This window comes from Scyliorhinus canicula, chromosome 13, assembly GCF_902713615.1.
Source record: "Scyliorhinus canicula chromosome 13, sScyCan1.1, whole genome shotgun sequence".
Classification (NCBI taxonomy): domain Eukaryota; kingdom Metazoa; phylum Chordata; class Chondrichthyes; order Carcharhiniformes; family Scyliorhinidae; genus Scyliorhinus; species Scyliorhinus canicula.
The window spans coordinates 108765081-108783646 of record NC_052158.1 but is presented as its reverse complement, the minus strand read 5'-3'; the positions used below and the strand labels follow the sequence as shown (position 1 = coordinate 108783646).

Genomic DNA, 18566 nt, shown 5'->3' with positions numbered 1-18566 from the left:
CACTCATTCACAATTATTTTACACATCACAGCAGAATAAGTGACAGAGTACAGAAGAGTACAGAAAGCAGACAGTGCGAAATACATGCTTTTCACTCAACAGCACTGGAACCTCATTTTCATTTATACAAATGATCTAGACTTGGGTACAAGTTAAACCATAGGATTGTTTATGGACAGTTGAGTGGCAGACAGATACAGGTTGTACTTCAATAAAGGAAAATTATGCAGATCATATTCTGTCCCCAATGCACTGAATTAGGGGGTATAGATGTTTCTCTCCCGGAAAAGCAGCAAATTCTGAAATCTAGCACCTTTTCAATCCAACCTCCTCCCCCAGAGTTGAAGTACTTGACCTGTAGGAAGCATTCGAAAACGAAAGATTATGAAATGACGGACCTGGAACTATATTGTAATGCTGAATTACATACTTAAAGCAAGAAGTCTGGACAAATGGCTGGAAAGCCAAGTTGGCCCTGCCTCGGTTGTTTGCAGGACTCCTAGCGGTGTTTTATTGGGGTGGGGGAGGGACAGGGGTCAGGCATCTAATTAGATGCCATGAGAGCTGATGTTGTTTCAAAGGAAAACAGCCGACCCCAGGTAGCTGCCATTGCTTGCACTGCAACTGGAAGATGACATCATGGAAGGATGATGCAAAGAGTGGCACGGGGCACAGTGGTTAGCACTGCTGCTTACAGTGCCGAGTTCGAATTCCGACTAAATTGCCTTTAAAAAATAGAAGGACGATGCCTACTAAGTGGGCTCAATTGGCATTGGGGCCAGTCAAGCAAGCTTGGGGGGCAAAGATGGGTACCCGGCAGCATTTTATAAGGAATTTGCGGCATCTGTTGGGGGGGTTTAATGAAGCACTGGAGAAGGGGGAGTTGCCGGAGACAATGAAGCAGGCAGTAATCACACTACTCCCCAAAAAAAGGAAGGATCCAGTGGAATGCGGATCTTATAGACCCATATCACTATTGAACACGGATGTGAAAGTATTGGCTACGTTGTTGGTGGGGGGTGGAGGATTGTGTCCCGGGGATGGTTGCAGAAGATCAAACAGACTTCGTGAAGGGCAGGTAGCTTGCGAGTAATATAAAAGGGCTGTTGAATGTGGTGATGAATCCGTCGAGAACTCTGGTACCGCGGGTGGTGGTGTCCATGGATGCGGAGAAAGCATTTGATCGGGTGGAGTGGCGGTATTTGTTTGAAGGTTTGGGTTTGGGTTGACATGGGTGCGGTTGCTGTATGTGTCGCCAAGAGCGAGGGTGAGGACAAATGATATGAGCTCACAAAGCTTTGACTTACACAGGGGTACGAGGCAGGGGTGCCCGCTGACGCCGCTGCTGTTTGCGCTGGCCATAGAGCCATTGGCGATGGCTCTCAGGGGGTCGGCAGAGTAACAGGGGATAATGAGGGGACAGAGGGAGCATCGGATGTCGCTCTATGCCAATGACCTCTTGCTGTATGTTTCAGATCCATTGGAGAGGATGGGAAGGATTATGGGCCTGTCGGGGAGGTTTGGAGGGTTCTCGGGATACAAGCTGAATGTAGGGAAAAGCAAGGTATTCCCGGGGAATGAGCTGGCTAATTTGGGGGGGGGGGAGGAAATCACATTTACGGTAGCGAGGGATAGGTTTCGGTACTTTGGGATTCAGTTAGCGAGGGAATGGACCGGGCTCCATAAGTGGAACTTAACAAAGCTGGTGGAGGAAGCCAGGGAAGATTTTAAGTGATGGGATACACTGTACTTAACATTGGCGGGGAGGGTCCAAGTGGTGAAAATGAATATTCTGCCAAGGTTCTTGTTTATCTTTCAGGCTCTCCCGATCTTTATACCAAAGGCCTTTTTTCAGAAAGTGGACACAATCATCTCTGACTTTGTATGGGCGGGGAAGGTGCCAACGGTGCCTGACCCTGCTACAGAGGCAGCAAGGGGGTGTTGGCATTGCTAAACTTGCTTCATTATTATTGGGTGGCAAATGAGGACGAGGTGCGGCGGTGATTGAAAGGAGAAGGGGTAGAGGGCTAGGGAAGGGGTTCCCTAGATTGCCAGGATACACCCTGCTGGAGCGACTGCTGCTTCCGGATGTAGAAGGGGAGGGAAGAATTGGGGATATATATAAGTGGCTGGGGGAGCAGGGAGGCGAGCGGGTGGTGAAGATCAAGGAGAAATGGGAAGCGGAGTTGGGAATGGAGATCAATTGGGGAGTATGGAGTGAGGCACTGCGAAGGGTAAACGGGACCTCCTCTTGTGCAAGGATGAGCCTGATATAGTTTAAGGTGGTGCACAGGGTGCATATGGCTCGGGCAAGAATTAGTGGGTTCTTTCAGGGGGTAGCAGATGAGTGTGAGAGGTGTGAGCGGGGGCCAGCGAATCATGCGCACATGTTTTGGGGTTGTGAAAAATTGGGAAGATTCTGGGCGGGAGTGTTCGTGGTCTTAGCCAGGATAGTGGAGGAGGGAGTGGACCCGGACCCATTGGTGGCAATATTTGGGGTTTCAGAGAAACCGGAGCTCATGGAGAGGAGGAAGGCCGATGTCTTTGCCTTCACCTCTCTGATTGCACGGCGAAGAATTTTGCTGGAGTGGCGATCGGCATCGCCACTGGGGGAAGCATCCATGGTTGGGTGACCTGTATGACTTCCTGCGGTTAGAGAATATAAAGTATGAGTTACGGGGCTCAGCAGGGGAGTTTGAGAAAAGGTGGGGGGGTGTTTGTGACCGTGTTTGAGGAGCTGTTCGTCGCAGGGGGGTGGGTGAAAAAGGAGACAAATCTGTACAAACTGTATAGTTGATTGTTGGGAAGAATGTTTCCTGGGGTGTTTATTTGCTGTAACCTACTTTGATACAAGTTTGAATAAAATGCATTGAAAGAAAAAAAAAAAACATTTTATGCCAAAGGGCTTGTAAAATCCAGCCCATGGTTCCTGCTGCACATCGATATGATGTGCTTCTTGAAATTGGGACTCCCACTTTCTACTTAATAACAAATACAGTCGTGGAGGAAAGATTGTGTTCAATAAAGGTAACAAAAAGAGACTTATGGGCCTGAACTGTCAGAGTACCAATACGATCCCAATTGCCGGAGGTCCTGTCTCGCCCGACCGTCTGACTCAGGCTGGGTGAGATCCAGGTAGCGCAGTGCATCCTCAGGGTCCAGCATCGAGTGAAGCTCCATCGATGGAAAGGAAGCCAAACCCCATTTCTAATGGCACTAGCTGGCATAAAGCAGGTAAATTTAATGATCCAGTGAAATTTAAAGATTTACAGCATGCTAGGGATAAGTGTATATGCTTAGTTGGTAGGGGAGGGAAAGAAAATACAAATTGAGTGGGGAAGGGTGGGAGGAGGTATCAGGCCTGGTAGGTGGGTGGGAGAAAGAGGCCTCATGAGGAGTTCCTGGTGGGTGTGGGGCAATCCTGTGGGGAAGAGGTGGTTGGTATGGATCTGTGCAACAGTTACCCTGAATGTAAAGGAGGTTTTAATTGTTCTAACTCTCTCTGAGTAATTATTGGTGTAACCCAGTTGGAGCCATCCAAAGTTTGCGATTTAAATCACATTTTTCAAATGCTCCCAATGCATGGCAATTGCTGTGCAAAACTTACTGGGAACTTCTCAAGGAGATTCCCGGTGCATTTTTGGTGCATCCCCTCCTCCATTACAATGTCCTAGTGCTCGCAGGTTATAGCCCATTATTTGTGTAGATTTAAAACATTGCACAAAAATTAAAAGACACCAAAATGACACGTGTAAAGTACTTTAAAAAGTAAAAGCTAAAAATTACTACTCACCAAAGAAGCTAGAATAGAGCCACCAATCCAGGAGCTAAATCTTCGTTCCACTGTGGTGTTATTGGCCATTAACTTCAACCGCATGCTCTGAAAACAATATTATCAACTTTTTTAGTGTATTTTTTGTACATATCTTGCTACTGAAGTTTAGGAGACCACATAGCTTGCTTTTGTTTTGGTTGGCAGGAGAAAAAGTGACCAAATGTCAAATTTTCAAAATCTGACTTGATGTGCAAGGGTATAAAATTACAAAATCATACCCTGGTGCTAGAATCAGATATCACTTGACTGTAAGAGGTTGTGCACCTTAGAAGGAAAATATCCGATGCCAAGAGCCTGAGGGTCAATGTAGAATACTTAGTTGGAACTTAAATTATTGGAATAGACTTTGCTCTCTCCAACTTGCAGCCCATCCCCCAAACATCCCAGCTCCCCACAAAGTGTCTGTAATTCTTCATTAACCCCAAGATGGGGGTGATGAGTATATTCATATGTATATTTTGAGAATGAGATCAATAGATTTCTGACCACTTGGTCAAGGGATATGGAGGTAGGGAGGGAAAGCAGAGAGGAAGATGATGATCCATCATGATCTGACTGAATGGCTGACCTGGCTCGAGGGGCCATTTGGCCTCTTTCTGTTCCTAATCCTGATGTTTCTTCCCTCTGAATTTGGTTAGAGTATACCAGGAAGTCCAGTCACATAATGCAGAAACAGTAAGTGCTCACAAGTACACCTCAGTTGACTTAAATGGTTCTCTTCAAAACCTTTCATCCTTCATCAAATTCAATTATTCTCGCTCAAAGGTTAATACATATTAAAAAAATAAATGCATGTTATGCTTCTTAACAACTGCTTGGCTCAAGATATTAATCTGTCAGCCAGTGAACAACCAACTACAACTTGTTCTACAATTCCTCTGTGGCATTATGAGCATAAACAATGTCGGGATTAGTAGATATGCTGGCCTTAACAATTAAGTCCAAACCTCAAGACAATTAGAAAAGCAAAATTAATAGCCCACATTTTGTGTAAAAATATATCAGTCCTCACTATTAAAGTGTTAATCAGATAACGACCGCAAGTGAGCAGATAAACATGGAAATTAGGAAGCTATTCTTCCCGAAGCTGCAGTATACTAATATCTTGCCAAGAGACTTGGAACATAATAAAACATGTGGAAGGATGTGAAGTTGTAATACTTTCGTGATGTATATGTAATAAACTCACCAGACAAGTTAGGCTTGAGCATTCCAGTGTTTATTAATTTTTTGTTGGTGTGGTTGAAGTCTTAGTTACTACCAAACAATCTCTCTGCCACTGAAAATTGTCCCAAGTGTGGAGTTCATTCTTTCAGAATGGAACTATTGTTGGAATTTTTAAATAAACTATTTTTTCTTAATCCCATCTTTCATTCCCTCTCTATTTTACTTTCTGTAGATGATTTGACATTGAATTTATTTTCTTGACACTGGTTAGTTCAGGCTGCATCTTTCAGTAAAGAGTCTTCAATCTGATTGGTTAAGATGATAAAGATTTGTTTGCCCTTTCCGCACAATATCAAAGCTCCTGTCGAGGGTGCTGCTTTGAAATGATTTTCTCATCACAGCAAGTTCCGGTACAAAAGCCCATAGAAAGTATGTGGGGAAAGTGCAAGTGTAATGAATTGTCGGCATCTTTGTTCACTGCTAATCAAATTCAGGCCAAATCTGCAAAATGGAATACTACTAGTTTGTGCCTCACAGTCCAGAATCTCTCTCAAGAGTTTCTTCAGCAAGCAAAGTATATGCTAGTACACCAAAATAAAATATATGCTTGTTGACCAAAGTAAAAGTTATTCATTCATCAGATGATAACTAATGGGTTTACTTCAGAGAAATTGTATGTAACTGATACTCACAGGTGGGGTCTTTTGGGAAAGCTCCCTGTTCAAACGGTCTGTAAAGCTCTGTATCAATGTGTTTCCACCTGCTGCAATCACACTGCCATATAAACCCTGAGAAGAATACCCAATAAAGCAGTTAATAACAGCCATTAGCTAGAGATGGATTCAGCATAAATTGTTGGTTGTCAACGAATTCTACCACCGTTTCCTTTGGAATAGTTTCCCAATTTCACCCGTGAAAAGTCTGGATCTTAAGTTTTGATCCAAATTTCCTAGTCCTCTTAACCAGTGGAAATAGTTTCTTTATCCATGCCATCCGTTTCTTGAAAACCTCTACATTCCAGGGAATACCATCCTAGTTTCTGTGATCTCTTCCATTGATTTAACCTTTCAGGTATCATGCTGGTAAATTCCTCTTCTCCTCACTCTTTTCTTTTCTCTTCTCTCCCTTCCCCCGGGCTGTTTCACTTTTCCAGCTTTTGGATTTTAAATTCCCTTATAAAGCAATTGCATTTCGATAGGTTTTGCTGTATTGTCACCGCGGGTACAACACTCACCGGTCTAATATCAATGTCACACATTCCAACACTCGTGGTCACCACGTGGCTGACACCCAGCATTGTGTTTCCAGATAAACCCTGAATGTACAGAAATAAATGTGAGTACCGAGGTGAATAAAAACAGCTGCTCATAATTCAGCTGGACAGTTACAAATAATGATGCATTTTACATGATCCAAAAAAGTATTTGGTTGAAACCCAGAGTTATTTTTTGTAGTTCAACAAGTTAGCAGGAGAGAAATTAAAATAAGAGACAGCACAAAACAACTAGCAATGAACTCCACCAAGAGCTCAAAATGTCATTCAACACATTATCAATGCACCTAGACATTCTGGGAGTAACTTTAACCTAACTCGTTCAATAAAAGTGTTGGGCCGGGATGGCCTGATCTGATCATTTTCTCAATAGGCAGATTAGGTTAAATTTGCTCCAACAGATTATCAACCAGAATAAAGCAAATGTTGTCCAATAAACATACAAGTAAATTTTCTTTAAAAAAAAGTTACCAACAGCAATTGAGACCAGGAAATTTTGAAATTTCTTTATCTAGTCCTGGGGTAGGGACAATATGGTAACTGTTATGTCGGACTTTATTTATAAGACAGTCGTTTTTAACTGCCTCCTTTAATTCAAAGCAAAGCGGAGTAGTTTGGCAAGGGGGACATATGGCTCATACTAAATCTGGTGAAGACAAATTTTACATAACCTGCTTTCTTATGGAAACGGAAACTCAAATCAAACATAAAGAACACAAATGGAGGCAATTGGCCTTGCTGTTTACAAACTCAGGCTCTCTCAGATTGAGGATGATGGCACTCAACGCCTGCCACTATTCCAAGCAGGAAAAAAATTTTTTTTCTTGGGTCAACCACCAAGCAGAGTGCTGGAGAGCAGATCACCCATTCGAAGGAACAAAACTTGTGGAGAGACCAACGAGTTGCCAGAGGGTGCTTTGCTATTAGAAGTACATTCAATTATGCTCAAAAGATTCAAGTGAAGAGTACTTTTGTTTATAAAAAGAGACTAGAAGATTCACTCGTGAGGCAGAGAAGAGGTCCGGCTGAAGCAAGGAGGAACTTGAGCTCAAGACTACATTTCTACTGAAAGTTCAATGTAATGTTTAAATGTGGCATGGGGTTTTTGTTTATACTAAGATGTCAACAGGAAATATCTTTTCTGTAGTAATCAGTTGCCTACCAAGTAATATTTAGTCAATGTGGACTTTAGATTGTTTAATTGCAGTAAAATTGTAAAAATGCAAAATCAATCACTGGGAAATTCATATCTCAAAGAGTTATCGGTCTCTACGGTGATTGTAATATAACGGAGTGTAGACCAGGGATTTAACATGGTGTATAATTCAGTTCCACACCAACAGCACATTTAAAATCAATATGAGATTTGTTATATTGGAGGATTTTCAATTAATAATTATTGGCTAAAACCAGCTCCTGACCAGCTTTGACAAATTGGCATCCAGACTCAAAACATTACGCTCCCTTCTCTCCACAGATACTGTCAGACCCGCTGAGATAGTCCCGTACTTTCTGTTTATGTTCCTGCCCACAACTGATTTTAAAAAGTCTAATACTACAACAAATCCAGTCCAATTGCCAATAGGTGGCTTTTCTATTAAATTGTTCATTTCTATTAATTATTTTGGTTGGGTGTGTTTACATTAAATCCACTATGAACTCTTTACAAATGTTTCCTCCCCCCACCCACTCCCGTCCATTACCTTGACATTGGAAGGATCAAACAAGCCTTCTGGAATTCTCAGTCGCTCAGCCCCAAAATCACAGTTATAGCCGTTAGGAAATTCATAATGAACGCTGGGCATCTGTGCTGCCACTCTGCAGAGATATAGAGAGAGAAAAAAAAGAGTACTATACTTTCAATACCTACCAAAAAAAAGCCCAACCTACATCATACTGAATTCATAAAGAAATTAACGTGAATGCTAAGATTTCTGACACTTACTGTTCATCATATGAAGAATCAGACACCTGGAGTACTGAAGCTTGGAAATCCTGAATCACTTCCTGCAAATTTATAGGTCACATAAATCAATATGTAGTAACGGTCACTTAATTCCTACAACACTTTACAATCACACATTTAGTGTCATGATCAAACTTAAATTAATCTTACTTATCTGATTCCATTACTTAATTGTTGATGATACAATTGGCCACTGAACCCAGATCCCCCAGCTCATCTCCAAGATTGTAGAATAATGCAACCTCAGCTCAATATTTCTTGGAGCAGCCAAAAATTGGGCATCTGGCCCATTGCAGACAGCTTCCTCCATTATCACAGCTGCCAAAACCTGCTAAATTGTATCTTGCCACAATGCAACTTGCAGATGCCACAGCAAAATCCCAATCCCAACCGCCTTAAAAGCAGCTCTCGAAGGATGTATTGAAAGGGTTTTCCCAGCAGTGATTTGGGGGAAAATTTGCATTAACAAAATATTGTCACATGCAGCTTCCACATATATCAAGCATTGTGAATCAACTCTTACAAAAGTAAGATGCTTAGACTGTTTATGGGAGTGATCAGCACCATTGCGCCCAAGGTACTGATAGTAAAGCTAAATTTCTAACAAGTTCTCCAGATCATTGTTAGAAAAACATTTAAGAAATACCACCTCTCTCCCCACCACCAGAACTAAACCCAGCTCCACATCCCCCTGCCAAGCACCTAAGGATCTGCCACCACTGCTGACTTCCACTGAAGGAAATTCCTTCTCTTATTAATGATGATCCAGAACCCTTTTCCATTTCCAGTGCTGTCACAGCCTGCATCCCAGTTATTCCAAATGCTCACTTTTCTTATTTAATTCCTGATACCAACTTCCAAAACCCAGAATCATATTCAATATTACCAACCCACAAGATCCCTCATCTTTTGACTATTGCTACAGTTTATCGATCTAACTCGGACCTACCATCTTTCTTTGTATTCTGGGCATTCAAGCTTAAAATCATTACCTCTTTAAAATAAACCTAAACCAATTACTAAAAACGTTGCTTATTTTCTACATCTCATCAACAAACTAAATTACTTACATTACACATGTAGTTGTGCCAGGACCGTGTGACCGGAGGTAGTTTCTCTTTCTTCTTCCAATTAGGTGCAGATCCCTCACGCACCGATTCCTGAGAGAACACAGGAGGAATGAAACATTACGTATTTTTATTTTTCACTAGTTTCATTTTTAGAGGCAGCAGGATAAAAACATGAGCAAACATGACACACCAAAAGCTCTAGAAGATTCACTATCGAGGGTGACCAATGAAAGAAAAGTTGCCTTTGCACGATAGAGAATCTGTGAGGAGCTGCTCCTCCAATCACAGATTCTGCCTTCCAATCTAGTTGCTCCTCCAGAGACCAAATGGGTGATTGGAGAATTATTGAGGGTGGGAGGCTGGCAGCGTACCATTATCAGGTAGGAATTTGTATTATCTAAATAATACTCGGTTTTGTGAAGCAGTGAATGAAGGTTCTGATGTTTCAAAAGGGGATTAGATTTTATAAATGCACGCTTCTGGTATTGGGCTTCTTGAGCTGGTAATGCCCATTGGAGTGGAGGTTCCCCAATCTTTGGACTTCCTGTTTGGGCAGAAAATCCTGTAGGTCCTAAATTTTACCCTTTCAATATTTTATTTTCTGCCATTTTACATTAATCTAGTGTACACAAAAATGTAACTTCCACGATATGATGGTGTGGGGTTTGTGTGTGTTCTCCAATTTGCTTATGTATGGGAGTCCTTTCTTTAAAGTACTTAGATATGAACCATATTTAATTTGAAGATTAATTTACCTTACCTCATCATGAATTCAGTAGCATTTACTACATATAACAAGTACAGGCCAATGAGCCAAATAATTTAATTCTATGACGTACGTTTCCATAGTTTCTGAGAATTCTTGAAGGCAGGAGAACTCATTTTACATGTGCTAAGTAAAACAAATCACCAAACTACATGTTTATTTTGAGTAGATGATCAAGTGAGTAATAGGTGTGTGTATTGCTGTTATGGACAATGACAATCCGTGTACAGTAGTGGAATGTCAGTTTTGTTCTCAAAAGAACATACATAGCCAGTAGATTAGAAACCCTTTCGAAACCCAAGGCAGTGCCCTTTATGTAAAACTTGTACTCAGAATTCTGAGGTGTAAACTAAAAGAAATAAAGTGTCACAAGAAGTGAAGAACAACCAAGGAAGCAAAGGAAAGTGCAATGATTGGCCATGAACCATATAACAGACTAGAAGATGGAAGCCTTTGTACAGCTTTTAAAGCCTTATTTTGAGAATTATTAAAAGTCTCTAAGATGTTGCCATTGTCGCAATGTGGTTGGACTGTGGGATTAGCTAAATGTCGATAAGCAGCCACCAGGAAAGCCCTTGATAAAGCTTCAAAAGCCGGATAAAGACTTCCATGTATTCTAGTCAGTGGTATCTGAAGTTCACAGTGCTGTTTCATGGGCAATCATTGTGAATAATGAAATTACCACCTGGGTAGGTCACTATAGATCAATAAATGAATTAACAAGTCCTCGATTAGTTCAGATTGCATTTTAAAAAGAAAATCTCAATTGCAAGGATCTAACCTAGAGCAACTAAATTAATGGAAAAGGCCAGTTTTGGTAAAAGTGGCAGAAGCAACTTGGACCAGGTAACGAGGCGAGATATCATTGTAGTCAGCTAAATCGTACTGAGCCACTTCCCACAGAATAGACTAAATCAGAAGAATTCTACGAAAATAAACTTAGGCTTAGACGAATACAGTAGTCCCCCGTTATACCGCGCTCCGCAATACCGCGGTTCGCGATATACCACGGGGGGGCTGATGGACCCCAACTGTCAGTTGTGTCAATTTCAGCGGCCGGCTCCAGAGAGGGAAGCTGCTCTCACTGAAATAATCAGCCGGCCGCTGAAATTGACACTGCCGGCTGCTCTCTCCCTCCAATCCAACTTTTAAGTTTTAATGTTTCTGATTGGAGGGAGAGAGCAGCGGGCAGTGTCAATTTCAGCGGCCGGCTGATTGCTTCAGTGAGAGAGCAGCTTCCCTCTCCGCATCAAAGTGAGCCGGCCGCTGAAATTGACACTGCCGGCTGCTCTCTCCCTCCAATCAGAAACATTAAAACTTAAAAGTTGGATTGGAGGGAGAGAGCAGCGGGCAGTGTCAATTTCAGCGGCCGGCTCACTTTGATCCAGAGAGGGAAGCTGCTCTCACTGAAACAATCAGCTGGCCGCTGAAATTGACACTGCCGAGGGGGGGGCGGGTGGAGAAGAGGGGGGGGAGAAGAAGAGGGGGGGAGAAGAGGGGGGGGGGGGAGAAGAAGGGAGGCGGGTGTTGGGGGGGAGAGAAGGGGGGGCGGGTGTTGGGGGAGAGGAGGGGGGGGCGGGTGTTGGGGGGAAGAGGGGGGGGAGAGGAGGGGGGGGCGGGTGTTGGTGGGGGGGGGGAGAGGAGGGGGGGGCGGGTGTTGGTGGGGGGGGAGAGGAGGGGGGGGCGGGTGTTGGTGGGGGGGAGAGGAGGGGGGGGCGGGTGTGGGGGAGACCCCCCTGCGGGTGTGGGGGAGACCCCCCTGCGGGTGTGGGGGAGACCCCCCTGCGGGTGTGGGGGAGACCCCCCTGCGGGTGTTGGGGGAGAGAGGAGGGCCCTGCGGGTGTTGGGGGACGGGGGAGGAGAGGGGGGGGGAGGGGACAAGCCAGAGGGTGTGAGGTGGGTGGGGGGGGGGGGGGGGGGGGGGGGGGGAGAGGAGGAGACAGAGCCCAGTGGGTGTTGGGGGAGAGCCGGAGGGTGTGGGGGGGAGAGGGGTCTAGTTGGAGGATGTGGGGGGAGAGGGGGCAAACCGGAGGGTGTGGGGGGGAGAGGGGGCAAGCCGGAGGAAAAAAAAAAGAAATTGACACTGCCGGCTGCTCTCTCCCTCCAATCAGAAACATTAAAACTTAAAAGTTGGATTGGAGAGAGAGAGCAGCGGGCAGTGTCAATTTCAGCGGCCAGCTGATTATTTCACTGAGAGCAGCTTCTCTCCGGATCAAAGTGAGCCGGCCGCTGAAATTTTAATTGGATCCACGATGGGGGTTTTAAATTTATTTTAAAATCTATGCTAGCGCTTCCCATTGTGAGTCTACGGGGGTCTGACCTCTCCCCCCGCCCCCCGTAGACTCACAATGGGAAGCGCTAGCATAGATTTTTAAATAAATTTAAAACCCCCATCGTGGATATCCGCGGCTCGGTTACAACGCGGGTGGGGGTCTTGGACCCCAACACCCGCGTTATAAAGGGGGACTACTGTACTTCTATTTCTTTGCTTTCCAAAAACAAGAATGCATAACCTCATGTTCAAAGGACATCTCATATTAAAGTTGCCGAAGAAGCTCCCCAAGACCGAGGTAGCAAATAGTAAAACTATTGGAAACTTCATCAGTGGAGCTGACTAATTCACCTATTTAAGATATAGATTAGGAGAAATTTCTTCTCTGAGGGGAAGTGAATCTGTGGGTTTCTTTACTGCAGGGGGCTGTAGTGGTTGGGTCATTAACTATGTTTAAGCCTGAGATAGACAGATTTTTAATCAGTAAGGGTTATGAGGATATTGTGGGAAAGTGGAGTTGAGGATTATTATATATATCAGTCGTGATCTCATTAAATGGCAGAGCAGACTCGATGAACCAAATGACCTACTTCTGTTCCTACACCGTATGGTCTTACAAGCCAAATTAGGTGGTTATAGGTAACTGGGAGCACTGAAAACCGCCAATATTGAATGCTGACCATGTTGCTGAGAAACTGAGCTGAAAAGGCAGACCCAAGTCTTGTATTTTCCTGATCATTTTAATCGGCAAGATAAATCAACAAGTATAGTTAGCTACGGTTTTAATATTCCACAGGAATATAAGATAACAGGTAATGCTACCATTGATCCAAGAAGGAAAGTTGTTACTTAAGCCAAGAGGAAGAATATAGCATAGAAAAATGATGGGAGGTATCATTCCAGCCAAATGTGTGCATCCCAAAGCAGCCAAAACTAAGTGCCAGCAGCAGACCCCATAATCAAGAATGGAGAAGTTATACAACCTTTGAATGCACTGGTTCTGCTAAAAGCACAAAATACCTTAACGGAGGCTATGCCTTTTTATTAATTTCTGGATTTATATTTTTTTCTCTCCACAAATGCCTTCCTAACAGCAGGTTTTTCATTTACAGACCTTATTGGCTTTAAAACCTGGACAGGAAATGTTGCATCTCAAAGGGCTTTGGAGCAGCTTTTTGGTAATGTTGACCTGAGGATCATAGAAAATGAAGCAGCAGCTGCCACTGAACTTGATGATTGGTGTTGCTTGCCTCACATCCAGCCTATGACTTTCACTGACATGTTTGGCACATACCAGATGTTACACATTCAACTAGAAGCTGGAGTAGACCATTTAGCCCCTCGTGACTGTTCCACCATTCAATGAGATCATGGTTGACCTGTAATACAAATCCCTATACCTGTCTTTGCCCCATATCCCCCAAAATCTTTAGCTAACTAATAGTTACCAATCTCAGTTTTAATATTAACAATGCCGAAAGAGTGCCAAACTTTTACGTCCCTTTGTGAAGGAAAAGCCTGACTCTAATTTTTTGGCTAAATCATCTAATCCTAGACTCTCAATGAGGGTAGATTGGGAATAACAATCTGTCCCCCTTAATATTTTAATCAAGTTCCCCACATTCTTCTAAGTTTCTGGAATACAATCCAAGTTTTGTGTAATCTCCTCTCTTAGCTTAATCTTTGATAGTCCAGGAATCATTCCAGTAAATCTATGTTGCACTTCCACTGAGGCAAATACATGCCCCCTATGGTACGGTTACCAGGGTGTTCACATCGCTAAAGGTGTAGTTTTAATCCGGCTTTGAAGAGCTAAAACATGATTTCTACCCCCTTGTATTCTAGTCCTCTATATATTAAAATACGTTTTGATCATTTTCTGCTCTTGTTTATGACATTTTAATGATCTGTGTACCCAGACCACCAAGTTTCCTCGGACGTCTACTAGCTTTTCACCATTTAGTACCCTGCTCGACAAGTCGAAGGTTTTCCTACATTGAAATCCATTGATCATTCACTTAATAGGTCTATCTCTGTAATTTTTGTTTCCAACTACATTGCTTACAATACTGCTGATCGTTGTGTCATTGGCAAATTTGGATACATGGCTTTCTAACCCATTATCTAAATTGTTAATAAATAAAACATCAGTGATTAATTAAGGCCCCAACAGACATCCTGCCATTTAGAGTACCTGCTCACTATCCATACTCTGTTGGTATCTGTTTTTGCTCAGCCATTTCCTAACCAGGTTAATAATCTTCATTTTGTTTGAAGAAAAGGTAACCATTGAGCTGGAGTCTGAAACTTTTAGTTTCCAAATGCCCTCTAATGGTCATTATCCATTCACAAGGACTTGGGTATAGACCATATGAATAACAACAAATCATTAACTTGCTTCAGATCCATGACTAAATATAAGCAATACCACAGGATATCAGCAAATAGTGAACAAAACATTCCATATTGATTATATGCTGTTAATACAAAGATCCATGAATCTCACCTGTTTCAGAAGATTTCATGCAATTTTTTTTTTTTTTAAATATCCATGGTCCCAGTTACTATCATTCACCTGCTGCAAAATAGTTGCTTTGGGTTCAGAAATCACATCAGCTAACTTTGCATCTAGTGAGAAGTATTAAACTCAGGTGCATGTACTAGCTGTGGAAGGCAGCAGAAACTTGGCCAACAATGCAATTCCCAGTCAGGATGTTTATGCTAAATGTAATTTTAAATGGATGCACAAGATTTTCACAAACAGGAAAGTGAAGCACATATATTTCCAAAAAATACAATGGATAATCTTTTCAAACATTTATGTGCTCCAACTACAACTCCATTGGCTATAGTTTCAACAATTGTTTTTTATCCATTTATGGAATCATAATATTTGTTTCCCCCTCACCTTTGAAGCAATCATGTATGGTGGAATTATTTCCACATTCAGTTCCTGAAACAGCTCCCTGCATTGCATGGAAATGAAGTCTCCTGCAAGTGGTGACTTAACAATGCCTGAAGTGTCAAAAAAAGATAATATTGTGATTATACTACACAGTTGTAAATCAGCATTTGGTTTCTGAAGGATGGTACTCACATTAAAAATGGACATGCATTTAAAGAAGTATTTGCCTTAAGGATTCTGAAAAAGCAGCAAGGGGAACAAGCATATGATCTGATGTGACAATTCAGGAGAACGCACAAGAGAACATGAGAAGGGAAAAGAGCACAAGCACTGGAGTTGGAGAATTTTTTAAAAAGTTATTGACAAACCTGTTACCTGTTGTAAAGTCTCTGCCATTAAGTGAATTAACAATAATTTAATTGCACAATTCAACATCAAGGTCTACATATATTCTTACTTTGCTGAAGAACATAGCCATCATGGACTGGAATAGCTGTGGTGTGTGTGGCTCCACTATCTAACACCAAGCCTGTAGAGCGGCCATTTGCAAATCTGACACAAAAAGTGAAGGAAAAGTGAGCCAATGTCTAAAGTGGAGCCATTCCACATTGCAAATTTAAACCAGCTTGCATTTTCATTAAAATAGGTGCTGTACGTCCACATGAGTACCAAGTAGGCATGCTGCTTTCTCAGTGATTAACTACACCAAAGGGTGTGTTACTGAACCGTTCAGACCCAAGAAGCCCCATGCTTGATCAGTGATCAAGTGTAAATCAAGCAGTCTCAATTAAAGCAGGAGTGAAGTTCCACAATTGGTTTGGGTTTCCTGAGTTTGGCAAGAGGGTAGGAGGCAGAGAACATCCACCATTGACCAGGTTCAACTGTCATATGCCACAACTCTTCAATCATCAAATTGTTTCCGCATCTGTGCTCAATGAAATATAAGCATTTGAATGAGACACCAGGTGAGTTAATTCTAAGAAATGATACACCAACAGAACAAGATGCGCAGAGAGAAAGTGTGCTGAGCGATGTTTACTTTAATTTCAGGATAATATATTTGTTTAACTGATCCATTAGTTTGAAAGGATATTAAATAGGAAACAAAACCTATTACATATAAAAATACATTCCCCTATTCTTTGCAAGTTTTTAAGTTCAGGAAATTTGTTTTCTCCAAGATGGTACGATGATACAGCTTTTGCTTCAGCTGTATTCAATAAGATTAATGTGGTTGCGCCACTAATTGGCAGAGCAAAGAAAGGGACCAATTAATTAAGCATTAAACTGCATATAGCAAAAGGTCACAAGGTAGAGTCCGTACAATACAAGGAATATGATTTTAATCCTGTTTCAGTAACACTACAGTCCCAAATTAAAGAAAAATCTAATTTCATGCAGGAATGGAGATATAAAGACATACTAAAGAAGTGGTAATGTGACCATCACAAACAGTCAATGTTCACCTCCTGGATTTCTGTTGTAAAGACTGGCTTTCTTTCAATGATCATTGAGAGGAAAAGCAAAATTGGGATGTCTGGCAGGGTTATGTAATTTAAATCATTATAATTAATTTATGTTTAATTATTGTTTCCCCACTCCTGCTTGGAATTTTGCGACTTAGAAAACCAATTTCAATACTACATATATAGTTGAAAAATTGATTTAATAAAAGGATACGCTGTGAGCACTGCTGTTTTACATAGAAAAAAGGCTGGGATATTATAATGTTCAAACATCAGCTCAGTAAGCCTCTCCCGCTTTGCCCGTGTATTCCACTGCGAATACAAGAAAAAAAAGGATTAAATATAGGTTGGTTATAGCATGGACCTCACAAACATGATTACTGCATAGGTAACATAGATAACAAAGAAATACAAGATTTTACAAAATAAATCATTTGCCCAAAACAATGCAAATTTACAGATTTGCAGTGAATTTACAGAAAAAAAAATCTGAAACCGTTTGGATAAAGTTAAGTTTTGAAATAAAGGTAGTAGTTTCCCCCACTAGGTGGCATCCATCTAGAGGATAAATTCTAAGAAATGTCAGTCTCAAAAAATTGGCTGCAGATGATTTAAGGAACAGCAAGTGGATTTTCTCTGCCAGTTAACAAGTTTCCCAATCTCTCAGGGTCATCTGCAACCAGGAACTCAACCTCAGCCAAAGCTACCTGAGCCAATTTGCTCATATGTATACAAAGCCATGACAGAATGAGTAATCCATCAATTGTTTTCCCTCTGTAAACTTTGCCTTAGTCTTGTATACTTGCATGTTAAGACACTTAAATTGTGTGCAACATTGAACACATGAACCTTCATCCTACCACAGCATATTACCATGCCAAACTACAAATTACACTGCCAAAGGGATTTTTGTTTTTAAACCCAAACATTAATTTATTTAAACTGTTCAAAATTATACTTTGCAATTCAAAAGAAATACAAAAGTATTTCATACGATAATCAAATACTCACAGGAGCTTCCGACATCAAAACAGGATGCAGACCAGCTTCAGACTTTATGTGATTCTTATACGTATGATCTAGAATTGCTTGAAAACTGTCCCAGTCTTCAACTGCAAATAAAAAACATTCAGAAACTTTACACATTGAATTATCACTTGTCTAATAATTTACCTTCAATCAATTTTGTAGTTGTCACCCAAAACTGTTATTTATGAAGTACATAGTGTAATTTGTTTTGTAAATCTAATGTTTTACAATTAAATATTGCCATAGGATCTTTTGTGTACACCGGAGAGGGAAGACACGGCCTCAGCTTAATGCCTCATTTGAAAGATGGCAACTTCCAACAGTACTCCATCTGTGGTCAGAGAAGCAGAGTTAATATTTCAGGTTGATGACCTTTAATCAGAATTGGGTTTTAAGCAACTGGAGGGGGAGGGAAGAGAGCGAGAGCGAAAAGGGAAGGTCTGTGAATGGGAGGAAAGCTTATAATGAACAGTTGCCATCCAAGAGCAGAAAAGAGAAATAGAAGAGAAAAGCCAAAGTCAGCAAAGAGAAAGGAAACCCCAAAAAACATGGCCGGAGGTTGCAATATAAAATTGTTGGACACAATTCACATTGAGGCAATTTTAAAAAACTATTACAGTCAGGTTGATGAAATGGATATTATATGAAAGGATTCATGCACTGTGGTCAAGCCGAAAGAAGCAGAGTTGAGGTAGGATTACAACTAGATACCAACATGATTTGGAAGTTACAGTTCACACATATTAGTCACAGCAGACTTCTTGCTGGTGACGGGACTTAGCAACAGGATTGTTAAGAAGCATCAACTCAAAAGGTG

The 18566-nt window shown here is 41.7% G+C and overlaps 1 protein-coding gene across 1 annotated transcript in view; it reads right to left on the bottom strand.

Annotated features, from left to right (window-relative positions):
- Positions 1-18566, bottom strand: part of actl6a (actin-like 6A) — a 29792-nt gene that overhangs the window by 652 nt on the left and 10574 nt on the right. Inside the window, exons 4-13 of the mRNA XM_038815225.1 lie at positions 17732-17832; positions 16935-17032; positions 15712-15806; positions 15258-15364; positions 9312-9401; positions 8221-8282; positions 7979-8093; positions 6237-6317; positions 5695-5790; positions 3794-3880 (exon numbers count right to left, since the gene is read on the bottom strand). Of these exons, the coding sequence (XP_038671153.1) occupies positions 3794-3880; positions 5695-5790; positions 6237-6317; positions 7979-8093; positions 8221-8282; positions 9312-9401; positions 15258-15364; positions 15712-15806; positions 16935-17032; positions 17732-17832 (932 nt within the window). The remainder of the gene's footprint in view (positions 1-3793; positions 3881-5694; positions 5791-6236; positions 6318-7978; positions 8094-8220; positions 8283-9311; positions 9402-15257; positions 15365-15711; positions 15807-16934; positions 17033-17731; positions 17833-18566) is intronic.